Consider the following 19,008-nt stretch of genomic DNA (forward strand, 5'->3'; position numbering starts at 1 on the left):
AAAAAAAAATTTTATTATCATGTAATTTTTCATCACTTGGGAGCTAAAGTTTATTTCATTTTTTTTTTGCTGTTTGCTAGGCAAAATGGACGTAAAAAGAGAATTAATTTTCAATTTTTTTTTTTGTTGAACGAAAACTACAATTAGTTATCCAACTTTTCCAATGTAATAAAAAAAAATTGTTTCTGAAACTTTTTTTTGCCCGTATGTAATATGTAATATCAGTGAGAATCATTTTTTTTTATTCTCCACTTTTAACGACATGAAAAAATGTTTAAATTCTTGTGAATTGCAAACAGTGGAAAAAAAAGTTTGCACCCGATTCGTATGAAATTGTTAATAAATTTCATTTTTTTTTCCAAATAGAAATTTGTAAAATTGATTTGACTTTGTCAATCACAGACCAGAGGAGGAAAAAAAATCAAATACCGATAAGAAAATAAGATTTTCAAATTAGACTGAAAGCTTTATTTTTTGTTTCTCGGTAAATCATTTCAATTTTTTCCCAATCATTTTGTGAGGACTCTACGAATGTCATTTGGACGTTTTTTTTTCTTTGTTGCTGTCAGAAATCTGCTTATCGTTTTGAATCATCATTATATGTATGTATGTATGTCTTTTGCAATTTATTTCATTACATGACAGAACCGTGGATTCTTTATTCATCGCTAACGATAGAGATTTAGATCAGTGATCACTAATCAGTATGGCCAATTTATAAATAAAAAAAATCATGAAGAATTAAGAAATATTGGAAAAAGAAATATATCATAGATAGGTTAATTAAATTCCAACCCAATGACAGATAAAATCCAACAACAACAACAAATGTACATCCAACAAAAAAAAATCCAACGAAAATCTCATCTTTATATTCATTTTTTCTCTGGTGTTCCACCAACGAGAATAACAAACAAACAAAAAAATGATTCAATATTTAGTTTAGTCAACTTGAATCTTTAAAAATTTTTCATCATCGATGACAATATTTGGTGATGGTGATGATTTATATCTTTTAATTAAATCAATTCACTTTCCGATTGAAATTCCGATTGAAATGCTGTTGTTTTTTTTTGTTTTTCAACAATTCATTGAATTCTTATCATAATCTTTTCGTATGAACAGTTTGGTATGGAAAAAAAGGATTGAAATAATATTACAATATCCATTGTGATTCATTGGAAAAATTTTCCATACATTTTTTTTTACCACTTCAGTATGTATTGTGGAAAAAAAAAATTCTTTACGGTTTTGATACAATGACAACGACACTGTTTTAGTGGTGATGATGGCAATATATTATTGTTTTAAGAAGATTGTTTTCATAAAGAGAGAAAAAAAAATTTGAAGCCAAAAAAAAAAATTGGAAAGTTTCTCCGAATCATATCATAACTATTATCTTTTTCTGAAATAATTTTTTTTCCAGTTTTTTGCCGTTATCTTCATTCGACCAGAGACAGAACCAGGAGAACCAGATGATGTGGTTTTAATTTTTGCGGTTTTTGTCCTAAATTTTTTTTTTTCGTTTCTTCTCAACTTTATCGTCTTGTGTTTTCTTTACTGTATTTTTTTTGTGGTTGTCATCATTGTAACTGCCATGTGTGTGTGTGTGTGTGTGTGATTTTTTCGTTTGGTTTGTTTGTGTTAATTTTTTACATTCAATCACTTGATAATGATTATGATGATGTTCCGTTTTCTTTCATTCGAATTTATTTTTTTTTTTCATTCTTCCTGTCAAGCAACTGTGGAGCAGATTAAATTTTTTTTTCTCTCTCTTTCTCTCTTTTTCTTTGTTGCATTTTCCTTTTCATCATTTTCTTATTTTTTAGGTTTCAGTATTTTTTATCATTTTTTTTTCTATTTCAACATGTGATGATAATGATCCAGTTGAAATTGATCAAAGCACGGTCGGTGTCTATTTTGAACCAATAATGGATGGAATTTCCTATTTTTTTTTTGCTTTTGCTTTCACTATGTGTTTGTTAGTTTGTTTGTTCCCGGCCCAAAGGAAAAAAAATAGAATTTTCTCTTACTTGGTCAAATCGGATGTCCTTTTTCTTGTGTGTGTGTGTAAGTTATTTTCAAAAAAAAAAAAATTGAATGACATGGTGTTCAGAATAAAGATACGCAATAATGAATATAATGGGCCGAAAAACCAAACCAAACCAAAACAAAAAGTCAGTTGAAAGAATGAAAAAAAAATTGGAAGTGAAGAATAATTTTTTAGCAATTTAGATCATCATTATATTCTGTCTTCTTGTTGTTGTTGTTGTTGTGTGTTTGTTTGTTGGGCACCACAAGAAGAAATGATGATGGAAAAAAAATTTTCTGTTTTTTTTGGTAAAGTCAATTTTTTGAATAGTCAGATCACGTAAAATAAATGTGTGTGTGTGTGTGTGTGTGTTGTAGGTTGTAGGCTCGAGTTTTTCATTTTTTTTCTCTTCTCATACGATACAATATTTGTGTGTGTGTAGTATATGTCACGATACGGGAATCCATTGGCAAATTCCATAATTTTCATGTTTTTTTTTTGCTGTCTGTATGTAACCATCATCATCATCATCATCATCATCATTATTATTATTATCATTTCGTTAGTATTATTATCATTATTACCGTACTATTCTGTATACAGAATTTGATTATGTTTTTTTTTCTCTTTCATCCGGGTCAATTCTATATCATGTGTAAAACATACATACATATCTTTTAATATGTTACCAGTGTTTTTTTTTGGTTTTATTTTGTTCATTCAATCTTCAATGTCAGGTGATCTTTTGAACATTTATATTCATTTATCTTCATTATTCTTCTAGAATTTGTTGAATATTCTTAATTTCAGTAAATTCTTATTCATACATCATCTTGCAAAAACAAAACAAAACAAAACAAAAAATCACGAAAACAATATATGAAAATCAATCAAATTCCATTAACCTTATTGATTTTCTTCTTACCCTATGCTTATTATTGGGTACATCAAAAAAAAAAAAAAAAAAAATTCGGGGCGTTTACCGATAAATATTTGTTTTTTTTTTGTTTTTCTTTGGTTTTCATATATGTTTTGCATACAACGTTTGAATTATTATTCGTGTGTGTGTGTGTGTGTGTGTCATTATTTCAATTATTGTAATTTGTAATGTTTTGTTGTTTTCATGCCAAAATTATTTCATCATTTCTCGTGCTTTTTTTGATGGATAGAATCAATGATGATGAGGACGGTTATTCAAACGGATTGTTTTTTCATTCATTCATTTTTTTTGTTCGCTTGATATTCGATCGTTTCAGATCATTTTTTTCCTTTCTCTCTCACTCTCACTGTGTTCAATGTAGCTTGACATCGATGGCATATAGTGTTTGAAACTGAATAATGATTAGATGGAATGGCAAATAAGGCAGAAAAAAAACCGTTGGAAATATTTCAATTAAAATAATTGTCTCAAACTACTCGATACATAAAACGGTAATAACGATTCGAAAATATATTTTTCATTGCAAATTATCAATGATGAAAATAACGAAACGAATTCTACTAAAATTAGAACGAATACAGAACATGTTGACAGTGCACATGTATTATTGACAAATTGTACAATATATTCAATATAATGAAAAAAATAGGAAATGGATCAGCAAAACTGGCGGCTATAGGGTTGGTAAAGCCAAAAAAAATTTTTTTTTTTGTATGCGTGCGTTCATTCGAATAAAGCATTTAAATTGTGTATATCATGCGTTCATCATGTAGTAGGCATGTTTATTGTTGGTATATGAAACATTTACCCGGCAAACTCAACTGCAGACCTATTGAAAGTAATGTAAACACTTTGGATCGTTTGAACTGGTTGTCAGTTGAAAAAAGTCAGCCACTAGATTCAGATCGAAAAAATTGAATGTTTTTTTTTTTGTACAAAATTCTAATGCGTATGTGCGCGTTTGTGTGTTTATTCGTGTGTTTGTCTTGGCAATTTTTTTAGAATTGGCGGCAAAATTAATAATTAAAATAACAAAAAAAAAATTCTGAATGATCATTCACATAATAATGATGTTGAAATATATAATTCCATCATCTGTATCCATATCATCATCATCATCATCATCATTACAAATGTTTAGAACGTTTCAATTAATTCTAATCATTTGTTGTATCATTCCATTAATTTCATCATCATCATCATCATCATTATCAACATTAGATCATTCACAAAAACATTATCACAATAATCATCATCACATTAATGAACACAAACTGCATCATCATCGACAAACTGATGATTATTCGACAAATATCGTTAGCCATGGTCATTCAATTCGATATTATGATGATGAAGATGATGATAATAATAATAATAAAATCTATAAACGAATACGTAAACATTCACGTTCATCGTTGATTGACGATGATTCAACATCATTACCAATAAGTGGTGATGATCATGAATCAAACATACCAGTTTCGGATATTAGTGTGCAGCCAGAATTATCATCATCGATAATCGATTTCAATTATATAACTAATGGTGAAAATAATAATATTACCGATCATTTGTCAACAATCGATGGTGAAGGTATGTGATGAATTTTTTCTTGTTTTTTTTTTAGTTATAGTACGACAAACAATGTGGATATATTAATATTATTAAATTAATTTTAAACATCATACAGAACAAACAAAAATGCCAGGTGAACATATTTATCATTTTATTTATGGAATTTTTATTGTCTTTGCAAATATGTTGAATGGATTGAGGCAACAACAGAAAAAAATGAGAATCGCAATAGAATTCCGTGAAATAATCACTGGAATTCTTTTCAGATTTTTTTTCTTCGCTTCGAGCATCTGTCTTTTGTTTTCTCAATATAACTCGATCATTTTTCCATGATTGAAATTGAATGAAAATTAAATTCATGTGTTCATGATCATGTTTTCCTTTGGGCGATTTTTTTTCTTCGCTTGCCATTATTTCATAATTTATTCTGTCTGTTGATATACATATCATTCATTCATTCATTCATTCATCAGTTATGTGACCAATTATTCTGCCTTTTTTTCCAAATATTAACACTTGTTTTTTTTCCTTCAACCATCAACAACCATTGATTCTTTATGGTCGTCTCTTTTTTTATTTGGATACAAAATTTCAATGTTTCCAAAACAGTGAATGTATCAATTACGATGTACAGAGAGAGAGAGAGAGAGAAAAAAAAATTCAATAAGATTTTTTTCAATAAGTGCAAAAAAAAAGTTAAAACTAGAAATAAAATAAAAAATTTGCAATTCAAATCCGTAACAAAACAGAATAAAAAAAAATGCCAAACACAGTACTTTTTTTTTGTTTTTCGTATAAATAATCACGGGTGAAAACCAAAAATGGAGAAATGAAAAAAAAAAATTCTACTAAAGTTGAATGAATCTTGAAATTCTAAAGAAAAAAAAACTACAGTGGTATTATTTTTTCTTTGTAGAATATCATGCTTGTTTGATATATACAATATTAAAATAATGATGATGATGATGATGATGATTTGAATATGGTTTCTTCCCCCCCGCACGATTTTTTTTTCTTCTTTCAAAACATAAAGTATCAAAGCAGCGGAAAAAAACTTTGTTGTCATTTGAACAAGTGACAATGATGATGATGATGTTGGTGCCCGATAGTTTTCGATCATTTGTTGAACAAATTTTTCATTGTCGTCAGAATTCTTATCATTCGGCAATGGGGGGAGGGTTGTGAAAAAAGTCTATTCAAATCCCTAAAACAAACAAAATCATTCACTTCTTTTTGTTTCTACAAACAAACGAATATTTGCATGAATTCTTTTGGTTCTCGCCTCTTTTTTTTACTGCGAAAAAAAGATCAGAAATCATAGAAAAAAATACCGAAGAAAAAGTTTTCGTAATGCATTATTTGATGCCCAGAAAAAGGAATAACCGTCTTTTTTCCAATAATCATTATAAAATTGATTTCTGCAATATTAACGGTAAAACAAAACAAAAAAAACAGAAAAACTCAACAACAGGATTGATTGAAAAATGTATTGAATTTTTCAGGAAAAACAAAATCATAATTCAAAATTTAAAGTTATTTTTTTTTTGCTCGAATCAAACAAAATAACCAGAATTGGCAAACATACTTTTTCAGATATATTTTTCATTTAATTTTCAATTTTTTTTTCCATTTTACGTTTTGTTAACAGTGAACGATTTATTTTATGAAAATGGATTTTTGTCATCATCATCACCATCACCGTTGCAACATTGTGCTGCTGTTGTTTGTCGTCGATTTTTGTTTTTCGTTTTTTTTTTTTTTTTTGATACTTTAAAGTTTGTACAAAATCTTTCAGTCAAATCTAGCTTTCTGATGATGGTGACATATATAAACGGTTTTTTTTTCTCTTCAATAATGATATTACTAACATTGGTTATACACCATCATTATCACACACACACACACACAGAATTTCAAATGGTATTCGCTAATTTGTTTTATTCTCTTTACCACTTTCATTGGTATTCACATTTATTCATCGGCATTTGCCTTTTGATGGTGATGGTGATGATTTTGGTGAAAAAGCTACACTAGCAGCTTGAACAAGAAATGTTGTTTGCATCCATGAAACAAAAAAGTCCATTTTGAAAGTCATTAATGAAATAATATACAACAATGGTGACATTGATATGGACAGGAAAAAAAACCATTTTTTTTTCTCTCACTCAACGCTTCATCTACAAAATGAATATGAAAATGTGAAAGGTAGACGATAAATGTATCCAAAAATAAATCCATTTATGAGAGAGAGTGAGAGAGTGAGAGAGAGAGAAAATGAACAAAAGCAGAATCCATGATGGAACCAATTAGTTGTTGACATTGTGACATTGTTTCGACAATGGTAATGTGTGTGTGTGTGTGTGTTGTTTAATGTGTTTTTGTTTATCACTATCCAGTGGTTTTATTTTACTTGTTAAATGTCATTTTATATATTTATATTTATATTACACTGATGACAAGATTTTATCCATTTTTTTTCTTCACATCTATTGTTTAATGAAAAAATTCTTTTCAATGTTAAAATCACAGTTTTTATTTTCCATTCAATGGAACTTGTTATGGCGTTTGGAAAAAAAACCATCATTAATTTTTCCTCATCATCAATTTTCATAGTCATCATCATCATCATCATCATGATCATTATTGAATTGAATTTTTTTTTTGTTCGCCACAATTGTTAAAATACCGTTTTGAAATCATTTTTTTTTTTTTTGATTCAAGAATCGACATAATAATACCGTTCCATTTATTGATGATTCAAGTTTCACACTTCATTCACTTTATCATCAATTTATAGGCAATATATTTAGACTTATTTATTCACTTACGCCCATAAAAAAATAGAATTTTTTTTCGTATACAATTGAAACAATCTACGAATCGAAAAATGAAGCTAAACAAAAAAAACAACAACAACAAGAATCGATGAAAGTATTTCAAATCTCTTAGTCAAATAACGTTTGTTTTTTTTTCTTGGTTTGATGATTGAAAATAATTTGATTTTTATTGCCATTACCATCTCATCATCATACGCCTTGTATAGATATTATTGTTGTTATTGTTGTTGTTATGATGATGGAACCTGATTCATGAATCATAGTAGAATTTTATTGCATTTTGATATATAATGGTTCGTTTGCCATTCTTAACTTAGTTTTTATCAATTTTTTTATTGCCCATCATCATCATTCCAGTCTAAATATTGGAATAGAAGAAAAAAGAAAGAAATTTTCATTGCACAATGATGATGATGATGGCCAAGAAGAATTTAACAATGGCCACAGTAGTTTTGAATTTGAGAATATCATAAAAAAAATGAATTTTTAACACAAAAAATTTCAAATTCAATTTCATTTTTTTATTCATTCCTTGCTGCTAAGATTTTTGATTTTGTTTTTTTTGTTCCATTCGTTTTTCATCTTACCATCATCATCATAATCGGGATTCGTTTCGAATGCAAAAAAAATTGCCTCTTGGGAAATGTTTCTTTACTCTCAAATGACTAGGTATTGTTGTCCGTTATTTTTTTCCGATGTTTTTTTTCTGATATCCACATTGATTGACTATCGACTACGTATATATATTGTCCGGATTCGAATTTTCATTTTTTCAATACCAAAAAAAAAAAATTGCTCATCTTTTTTTTCTGAACAAGCAAAAAAAAAAATCCCAATCCAAAGGTGAATGAAAAATTCAATTGAATCATTAATGTTCTAAAAATAGGAAAAAGCAAAAAAAAAAAAAAAAGATTTCTACTCTCTTGAGAACATTTTGATTGGTTTGTTTTTTGGCCTTTTTTTCCACTAGCTGTTTCACGTGGAATGCACCTTTTTTCTCTGAAAAAAATGTACATCACATTGGATTTAAGATTTTTGATGGTCAAAATTTCTCAAAAGATTAAATTCCGCTTATCGAATCCATCTATATCAACATTGATAGAGAATAACATAGAAACATGTATTGAGTGGTGAAAAAAAAATAAAAAAAAATACAATGTGTATTTGAATGGTCGTTTATCATTTACACATGGTCGATTTGTATTTGCATTTGTTTTTTTTTATTGTATAACAAACAACAAGAATGGTGTGTGTGTGCGAGTTATTCTTTCGAAGAAAATCATTCTCACTAGAATTGACTTTGATTACAATGAACACGAAACATTTGTTACTAATAGTTATTTTTTTTCTGCTTCATTTTCATCATTCCACATCATCATGTGGACCATTATTTGTGGTAATGTTTTTTTTTCTTCTTTCAATTCTTTTTTTTCTTTGCAATCATATACCACAAATACCGGAAAAATGTTCATTGAGTTAAATGGTCATTTAACCAGGGAAAAAAAATTGTCACTAACTATGACAATCATACTATGATACGTAGCCGGTCAGTAGTTTCACTCTCTAGATTCAACTCGATTATTATTGAATCCTCTTGTTTTTGTTCATGGCCAATATAATAATTCATGGCCTTGTTCCCGTGGGCAACTATTAGCTTCTTTTTTACCTATAAAAAATTTTTTTTTCTGTCACATTCTCAATGCTTGTTGATGATGTTTTTTTTCTATGATATGTGAGGCTAGAATAATTTTCACCAGAATCCATTGCTCTCATCATGTTTCTTCATTCCGAATTCTGTGGAATTTGTTCCATTTTTTATTTTTTTTTTCACAAAATTCATGTCGTTTATTATGAAAAATATGGACAACAAATGACTCACATATATATATATGAGAGGCAATAGATCATTTATTCCAACTTGAATCAGTCGACAATGATGAAACGAACCATACATCATATATAATAACATCGATGACAACAAAAAAAAATCGAGACATTTGTATTGAAAATAAGAATACCTGGCCATAATAATATTATTAATGGACAGAATATTCTACTTTTGCGCTTGTGTGTGTGTGTTGAAGATGATAGTGAAAGGGAAAAAATGAATAGTGGAATTTTTTTGTTGTTGTTGTTGTTGAACAACAAAAATAGAATCAAGTGGCTTATTGAAGTTTTTTTTCAGCCTGGTTGATCAGATGATTTTTAGAGAATTTCATATACAAAGTTTTTTTCTTCTCAAACAAAACAAAATTATATCCAAATGATGATGATGATGATGGTGTTGATGAAGATAAATTGTTGTTGGTAACTATAGAATTTCAATCTTTTTCATTTTTTCATTTTTTTTTTTTTGGTTGTAATGGACGCATTTCGTTTGTTTGTTTGTTGATGATGAACGATGATGACAAAAATTTTTGTCATAGCAATTTTTTTTTTTACAAAAATACATAGTTGCATGAAAAAAAGGGGCTATGAGTAAGAGAAAAAACTCTGGAATTTTGGATTCTGGTTGTTGTACAGTGTACATATCGTATGTATAGCCTCTGGGTTCATAAATGAATGTGTGTGTGTGTGTGTGCGTTTTTGTTTGTTCTCATTTTGTAATGAGCGAGAAAAAAAATTTCACTATGGTTGTCCGGTTTTTATCTGCATTTATTCATTAATTCATTTTCATTCATGCCTCACACAAAAACATTTTGTTTGTATGTCCAGTGACCGGATTTCCGTTTTAACCAACGAAAAAAAAAATAAAAATACTTTTTCTGCCATCGGGTACATTTTTTTTTTTTGCTTTTCATAATTTTTTTTCCCTTGATTTTCTAGATAATTCTCAAGAATTTTTTCTCAGGAAAACCACAAAAATATTATTTGCTTCGATTATTTCTTTGAATAGTTTCACTACTGATGATGATATTTTTGTCAAAAAAAAAAAAAAGTTTTCAATTCAAGTATCATTACATTGAATCGTTGTTCATACAAAATTTTTTTCCTCTACCATCATCAAACGAAAATATTCAATGACAAAATTTGTACCATGAAAAATTCTTGTCATTTTGTCATACCATAATATTAACGTATTTTTGATCGATAATCATTTCAACAAATTTCATAAACTTGTTACCAGAAAAAAAATCATCATCATACTACATTCTGACCTTTTTATTCAGACATGTCAAATCATTTTTTTTTCTCACTTCTATTACGAGAAAAAAAAATGTTTTGTCACACACACAAACATTGATTTAGATATGTTTCAGAATTTTTTTTTTCTTCGTTTCTTATAACAACTTCGTGGTTGTCATCGCGTTTGTCATTGATTTATGATGACATAAACATTGAATGTTACAATACAGAATTATTTTTTTTTCTGTCTAGAATGATGGCCAAAAAAAAAGTGAAAATCAAATCGGTCCACAACTAAACCGAAGACAATATATCTGACAAACTTGTTTTTTTTTTTGGTGATTGGATTGGACACATGCATATGATGATGGAAAAAAATTCGTTCCCATTGAAATTAGTTATTTTTGATGGATTTTTTTTTCATTATTTATAGAGTCGATAAAGCTTTGGATAAAATCGATTCTATCATATGAATATATCGATTCTCTGTTTCCGCAGATTTTCATATTGAATTTTTTTCTTTTTTTTTCTCTCTATTTGACGTACAAAATATAAATTCACGTTGGCAATAGGTAAAGCTTTGCCAAATTTTTTTTTCTTCAGTTCCGCGATGGGCTCTATTTTTTTTTTTTTTTTTTTTTGTTCGGTCCGTTGGTTTTGCATGAATTGATTGATCGTTCACGTTGATCTAAACATCGATCAGAATTGTTCGTGTCACTTTGTGTGTGTGTGCGTGTGTGTGTGTGTGGATTCAAAGTGATTACATAGCTTTAATCATGAAAAATAAGTTAATTCCTGTGAAATTTAGTTTCTCTCCAATTACATGATTGCTGGTTGACTAGGCAAAAAATTTAAGATGAATATTACGATCAACATTACGGAAGAGAAGTGTATATTCAATATTAATGTATCTGGATCTTCTTTTCCATTTCTTCTGCTGGTTTTTTTCTATTCTGGATTTTGTTTTCACTATTTTTTTTTCATTATTCATAGATGATACATCGATAACATATGATGATCGTCTATGTCCAAGAGATCGTGAAGAAGCTAAAGCACGTGGCCAATCATGTTTACGTAAATGTAATTCACATAAAGATTGTATATCATCAAAACGTCGTTGCCTTTGTGATGGTCTTTGTGGTTGGAGCTGTATACGACCCGGTATGTAATTGGCCAATTCTATGTTGTTTTTGTTGTTGTTTTGTTCCAGAATATTTTCACAATTCCCAAATTTTTTTGCATGATGTCATTTTTTTTCTTTCTTTCTTGAATCCATTTTTTTTTCGTTGTTCGAAACGAAAGGTTTTTTTCCAGATTGTTTTGTACTCCTGAATCAATTCAGTTTTTTTTCCCCTATACCTTTTGCGCATTTGTTCCTGTCTGAACATCTGAGTCTGAATTAAATTCAATTTGAAATTCAATTCAATTCAATTTTATGCTTATTTTTTTTTCATTTTCCTATTTCACGCCATCGGGTTTGGATACGGTGCCCATTTTTTTTCCTCTTTGCCACTGCTGAATTATATTTGGATCGCAACAACAACAACAACAACAAAATTCCTTCAACTGATGATGTAATTCAATTCAGATTTAAATTGTGAAGAATTACCAGGCGTCGCTAACAGCCGTTACACATTAACGAATGAAAATTTTTTCCATTCAAAATTGATTTACGAATGTGACCCCGGTTTTATTATGTCCGGCACTGGACGTGAACGTATTTGTCAAGGTGATGGTTCCTGGAGTGGTTGGCCACCACAATGTAAAACTAGACGTATGTATTCATTTTTTTTCCTGTGGAATTTTCTTTCCTATACTAAGGAATTTTTCATTTTTTTCCAATAATGATGATAACAAAATTTTCTTGCCATTTGCTTCTACATTCAAATTGATTCTCTCATGAATTAATCATTTTTTTTTCGATTCTTTTTTTTGATTCCATCCACCGCCGTTGCCATTATCATCATCATCATCATTGATAAATTTGTCTTTACTGGCCTATTCAATTCATTTACTTTCGACAACAAACAATAATTTTCTCTTCTCTTCTCTTCTCTCGACAGCTGTTTGTGGAACACCACCATTCATACCACATTCAAAACATTCAGATTTAGTTGGCACCGAATTTGAGCTAAATAAAACCGTTATATATGAATGTTTCAATGGTTATGAACCAAATGGTTCAACTGAAGCATTATGTGTCCATCGTAATGATACAGTATTTTGGTCGATCGATTTAATTTGTGTTCGTATGTATTTATTCATCATCATCATCATCATCATTTCATTATTATTATCATCATGATCATGATTATTATAAATTCTGCATGAAATTTTGTCTATTCCTATTCTGATGCACATTATTATCAAAAAAAAAGAAAAAAAATTTTCATTTTCTACTCATTTTATTCAATTTTTTTTTATTATGATCATAAAATTGAATTACAATGCAATTCGAGAATTGAAATTGAATTTTTTTTTTTTGAAAATGAACTCGACTGTAGAATACAATTGAAAATTTAATTTTTTTTTCTTTTTGCCAATGATAATGTTCATTTGTTCATTATACAATGTAAAATTGCCTTTTCTTCTTCTTTATTTGGCTTTTTCACCATTATTCTGTATTATTTTTTTTCTACTACTATTTTTGTCAGGTAAAAATTGTGGTGATCCAGGTAATATTGAAAATGGTTATAGAAAAATATCTGGCTATGTATTCACATCGAGTGTTAATTATTTTTGCAATGATGGCTACATATTGGCTGGACGTGCATTACATTATTGCCAATCCGATGGACATTGGGGCGGAGAATTACCTGTATGTAAACGTAAGTTTCAGTCAATGATCATAACAATTTTTTTTTATTGATAGTGATTCAGGAAAATCAAATTCGTTAGAAATTAGTTGAATACAAAATTCAAAAAGAAATTTCATTTTCTGCCCACAAATTCTTGGAAATTACTTGTGATTAGTTTTGATTTATAACAAGATAGTTTACTAATAAAAACTTTTTGTATTTTTTTTCTTTTTTTTTTTGGTGTTGTTGTTGTCGTACAAATCATGTGCTGTGGTTTAACTTTTTCTTTCAAAAACAACAACAACAACAACAACAACAGCTGTTAAATGTAGCCAACCAAAAGATCCACAAAATGGTCGAGCTTTCTATGACAATTATACTTATGGTTCAATAGTTAAATATCAATGTAAAAGTAATTTTAAACTACATGGACCACAGAATCGTACTTGTCAATCGAATCGTGAATGGTCGGGTGATGAACCTGAATGTAAAAGTTTGTGAAAAATTGAAAATACAACAATTTTTAAAAACCAAAAACGATTGATTTATTTGATTTGGCTCTTTCTTTCAATATATATAGTAATTGATTGTGGCCAACCGGATCCATTTCCAAATGGTTACATTGAAATACAATCAACAACAATTGGTTCGACAATTTATTTCTATTGTTTTGATGGCATGATTTTCGATGGTCAATATACAAATAGTACTTGTACAATAAACGGTACATGGAATCCATATCCATTTCCCAAATGTTTGGGTAAGTAGTTCCTTTTTTTTCCTATCCATTTTCAATTGTTTTCTGTTACCCCTTTTTTATCCGTTGTTGTTGTTGTTGTTTTTTCGGATTATTATTCTTGTCGTCATTGGCTTTATTGTTGCTGTTGTTGTTGTTGGTTCCGGGAATATAGAATTGCAAATCATTATTTGTATGACGGAACACAAGAAATAAAAAATAGAAAAAGAAAAACGCAAGCTTGGCGCAAACAAAAAAAACAAATTGGATTTTTTTCCCATTTGCGGTTTATAAAATAATGATGTTTCAATTACCATCACCATCACCGATGATCATTAATATCGTTTTTTTCCATTCTTTTTCTTTTTTTTCTCTTTTGTATTTGTTTTCATTGTTTGGTACATTTCCAAAATACACATACCATATTGGTCATTTTGGATAATTTCTTTGGAATACTTCATATTCCATAACAATATAGCACCATGTTCGATACCGCAAATTATCAATGGTATGGTTGAAAATCTACCACCACGTACAAAGATTCAACATGGCCAACCAATAAACGTGACATGCATAACAAATTATGATCTAGCATATCAATCTAATCCAATTGTTTGCTATAATGGTAGCTGGTCACAATCACCGACCTGTGTGCCAGGTTTGTTTAGTATTTTATTTTTTTTTATTCAACTTCATTGTGTTAAAATTGAAATAATAATTTTTTCTAGCACGATGTAAAAAATTGCCAACACGACCAAACAATGGTTTTGTTGTTGCACCAAAAACTGAACATGGTATGCGTGCCCTTTTCATATGCAATGATGGCTATATATTGGAAGGACCAAATATTACATATTGCCATTTTGGTGTTTGGAATATTTCATCGCCAACCTGTAATCCAAGTAAACGAATAAAATATTTTTTATAAAAAAAATTGATGTTAATTTCTATATAATATTCAAACATAAATCATTTATGATAATGATGACTATCATATCAGATTGTAATAATAATTTATTATATTTCCTTGTTTATTTATGGTGTAGTTTATTGCCAATTTCCTGGCTATATTGAAAATGGAAAAGTAATGCTTGTTGGCCATATGGGAATGTATGATTATCCACCATATGTTAAACATGTAACCAATAATAAACAAATAATATTTGAATGTGATCGTGGATATCATATTGTTGATGGACCACCGGGTGCCACTTGTGTGGATGGCCAATGGTCACCATCTAAATTACCAAGATGTGAAATTTATTCACATCCAAAATTATTACGATGGAATCGTTCAGTGAAAACATTGATGCGATATAATGAAGAATTGGATACAAATGAACGTTTTGAACAACAACAGGAATCAATGATTGTCAAATCAACATCATCACAACAACAACGGAGACGAAAACGTCATCATTCTAAACGTAAGAATATGTAATTTCAATCAGCTAAAACGCAATCATAATGATGAATTTTTATTTTAATTTCATAGCTTCTTGTGCACGATTACCGGAAAAAAATTGGATGACAATTTCAATTGTACGCCTTGGAAATGGTAATAATACATATCCACATGGTACACGTATACGTATAGCCTGTGATGATGGTTATGTAACGACGAATCCAAATCGTACTTTGATAAAATGTGCAAAAGGCCGATGGAAACCAGAATTACCGGATTGTATTCCAGCTCCATGTATAACACCGACAGTGCCAAATGCACGTTTTCATCTTCATCGTCGGCTTTTACAACCAGGTGAATTGGTTAAACATGAAAATCGTATTGAATTTATTTGTGAAGATGGCTATCATGAACCAATACCATTAACTAATGTAACATTACGTTGTTCATATGGTTCATGGGATTCATTTTCATCCAGTCAGATTTGTGTACCAAAACCATGTCGGCTACAACGACGTCATCTACCAAATGGTTATTATCTTGATCTTACATTCGATACGGATGGAACATTTATCGACCATGATAGTGCAGTATTATTCGAATGTTTACCTGGTTTTAAATCGAATAAAACCGGTGAATATCGATGTTCATTTGGAAAAATTGATCCAGAATTACCGCAATGTGTGCCAGAAAATTCCAATAATATTGATCATTCAACACCGTCTCCACAATTTTATAATGATGGTTCCATATCGAATCGATGTCGATCACCGGAAAAGATTGAAAATGCACTAATTTATTTTGATCAATTACTTAGCCAACGTTTAACATTGATTGGTGTTGCACAAGTAGATCATTTAATGTCTACATATGATGATTTTAATTTGACAAATGGCCGGAACTTGGACTATCGTTATGTTCAACAATCACCATTACCGTTTGAATATGATCATGGAACAGAAATTGTATTCCGTTGTGTAACGTATGCTTCTAAAATGGCCACCAAACCCATTAATAATGATGATGAATCGGTTACGGCTAACCAAACAACATCGACACGTAGTACATGGATTATTCGATGTGAAAACGGTAACTGGATTGGACGATCATTTGAATGTGAAAATGATTTCATAGAAATGGAACCTGAAGAGAAAGAAGAACTAATGATGTTGAAAGAATCAAATGATTTGAATCTATTCCATGGATTCAGTGGAAATGGTTCATGTATGGCTTACACAAATGATTCGAATATTCGAATGTATAATGGTGAACAGATCATTTTGAATGGAACATTCGTCGTACATGGAACGGCAATTAAAATAAGTTGTTCAGATATTGGCCGTTATCAATTGATTGGATCAAAAGATCGTATCTGTCATAATGGTATCTGGTCACGTAGTGATCCATATTGTGCCGGCCTTTCACAGGAATATGATTATTCTTGTAAGTTTTTTTCTTTATTAATAAATTGATTCAAGAATGAGAAAAATCTGAAATTTTTTTCCTCTTCATTTTCAGTGGATAAATCACCAACAATATTATTTCGTAATCAACTTGGACCAATAGCTCAATCATATCAAGGAAAATTGATTGTTTATCCTGGAACAATTTTACATCTGGATTGTTTATGGAAACGTAAATATGGTACACCACAATGGTCATGGAAATTGGCACAACGTCAATATCTTCAATGTGAGAATTGTTTCTTTGTCCAGTATTACAATGGTTGATTGTTCTTTTTTTTTGAAAATCAAATAAATAAAGATTGGACAACGGACTCTTCGTTAGAATATCGGTTGACCATATTTCATGCACAGGAAAGTGATTCCGGCCTATATACATGTCAAACTCCTAATCTACATATACATACGGTTGAGATTAAAGTTCGAGGTATGTGCAAAAAAAATCGATCAATCATTATCAATCTTTAAATCTACATTTATTTTTTCATGTAAAAAATATATAGCGATCCATTGTCCTAATTTAAATCTAACAACAACAACAACAACAACAACAATGGCCAATAATGTTGATTATATGGATGATAGTAATGATGCAAATTCAACAAATCCAACAACAACATCAATACCGACAATGTCAACATCGTTATTACGTATAGCTGAAACAATAACTAATGGAGAGAATAATAATAAAATGGGTACAATCATCCATTTTGAATGTACACTTGGTACGATTTTGGTTGGCCAACATTCAATACAATGTCTACCAAATGGACAATGGTCAGATTCCATTCCCACTTGTAATGGTTAGTTGGTAATGTTGTTCATAATTTTTTTTTTAAAAAATTCTTTCTTTTTCATTAAATTAAAACAAGTTACACAATGTTATGATCTAACATCGAATTTGACAACCATTGTACAGAGGCAAAGGAATCAATCTGATGATGATGTAGAATCACAAACATTGCAAAGAAATTCACCAAGAATTGAATCAGCACAAATTGTCGAAATAAATCGTACGATTGGATCAAAAGTTATATTCACATGTCCACGTGGTTATGGCCTAAAAGGTAGTAATCATGAATTAGAATGTTTACCATCTGGTCATTGGTCTGGATCGATTCCATATTGTCAAGGTATATTGTTGATCAATTTTTTTTTTTTGATAGATGAAATTTTGAATTTCAATCTTTATATCTCAAATAGAAGTTCGTTGTGGTGATCCGATGATACCAAAAAATGGTTACATTGAAGGCATTTCAATGGATCAACAAATGAATGTATATTTTGCTGGTGATATTGTCCAATATGCATGTAATGATGGATACATGATCGATGGGAATCCAATATCGATTTGTCAAGAAAATGGACGTTGGTCAGGGCCGATTACAAAATGTATGTGATAATTTGTATCAAAAAAAAAAGAAAATTTAATTTCATTTTCAATTGTCCACAAAAAAAGGTAAACCTTCCTGTAATTATCCTGGTCTAATGCATGGTTCAAGATTAGTTTCGGAAGTAAAATTTTTCTACGAAGTCAATGAGACTATAAATTTTGAATGCTATGAAGGTACACGAGTGAAAGGAAATCGTTCCATTAAATGTATATCTAGTGGCCGTTGGAGTGGTCCAATACCGGAATGTATTCCTATCAATATGAATTTAGATCAAAATGATGATAATATTGATATCTATCATTAATCAAAAAAATGGATGATGAAGAAACAAAAAAAAAACAGCAAATAACGCAATCATTTGAATCGATTTGTCGTGCCTTCACCAATCACCATCAATTATCATCAACATCATAATCATAATCATCATCATTATCATTATGATTGATTCAGATACAATTACCATTTATATGGAAATCAATTTGTACAAACAAACAAACAAAAAAAAAATTTTTCTTGATTTAATAAAAAAAAAATTATACCACAAAGTTTTTTAAATCTCACCCAATAGATGGCGTCTGTATCGATTGGTTTGAGTACAACCGAAACACTTGAAATCAATCAAGAATCATCATCAAAGGATTCTTGAAGAGAAAAACAAAAATGATGACGAATAAAATCATTCGCGTCATCATAGATTATGGT

At 29.6% G+C, this 19,008-nt stretch overlaps 1 protein-coding gene across 2 annotated transcripts; it reads left to right on the plus strand.

The window, feature by feature from the left end:
- The first annotated feature begins 3,840 nt into the window (after positions 1 to 3,840).
- LOC124495463 (sushi, von Willebrand factor type A, EGF and pentraxin domain-containing protein 1) lies at positions 3,841 to 18,851 on the plus strand. 2 transcript variants are annotated; one of them, XM_047058848.2, is made up of 17 exons: positions 3,841 to 4,565; positions 11,504 to 11,671; positions 12,099 to 12,284; positions 12,574 to 12,759; positions 13,165 to 13,338; positions 13,628 to 13,801; positions 13,889 to 14,068; positions 14,523 to 14,702; positions 14,773 to 14,946; positions 15,091 to 15,471; positions 15,540 to 16,892; positions 16,968 to 17,141; positions 17,214 to 17,339; positions 17,416 to 17,715; positions 17,785 to 18,045; positions 18,116 to 18,304; positions 18,372 to 18,851. In XM_047058848.2, exons 1-17 carry the CDS (start codon positions 4,022 to 4,024, stop codon positions 18,608 to 18,610), a joined length of 4,989 nt encoding a protein of 1,662 aa, XP_046914804.2. In that variant the 5' UTR covers positions 3,841 to 4,021; the 3' UTR covers positions 18,611 to 18,851. The 2 variants fall into 2 exon arrangements, with proteins under 2 accessions (XP_046914804.2, XP_075589425.1); XM_075733310.1 differs by having other exon boundaries at positions 3,859 to 4,565; positions 13,628 to 13,795.
- The last annotated feature ends 157 nt before the right edge of the window (positions 18,852 to 19,008 follow it).

The sequence above is a fragment of the Dermatophagoides farinae genome, chromosome 8, assembly GCF_024713945.1.
Source record: "Dermatophagoides farinae isolate YC_2012a chromosome 8, ASM2471394v1, whole genome shotgun sequence".
Lineage (NCBI taxonomy): Eukaryota > Metazoa > Arthropoda > Arachnida > Sarcoptiformes > Pyroglyphidae > Dermatophagoides > Dermatophagoides farinae.

What these genes read in the sequence shown, in the direction of transcription:
- LOC124495463 (XM_047058848.2), top strand. Translation starts at nt 4,022, where the DNA reads ATGATCATTCACATAATAATGATGTTGAAATATATAATTCCATCATCT. An exon ending in TGATGAACCTGAATGTAAAA is followed by an intron (nt 13,802 to 13,888) that starts GTTTGTGAAAAA and finishes CAATATATATAG; the next exon opens with TAATTGATTGTGGCCAACCG. An exon ending in GTCAGGGCCGATTACAAAAT is followed by an intron (nt 18,305 to 18,371) that starts GTATGTGATAAT and finishes CCACAAAAAAAG; the next exon opens with GTAAACCTTCCTGTAATTAT.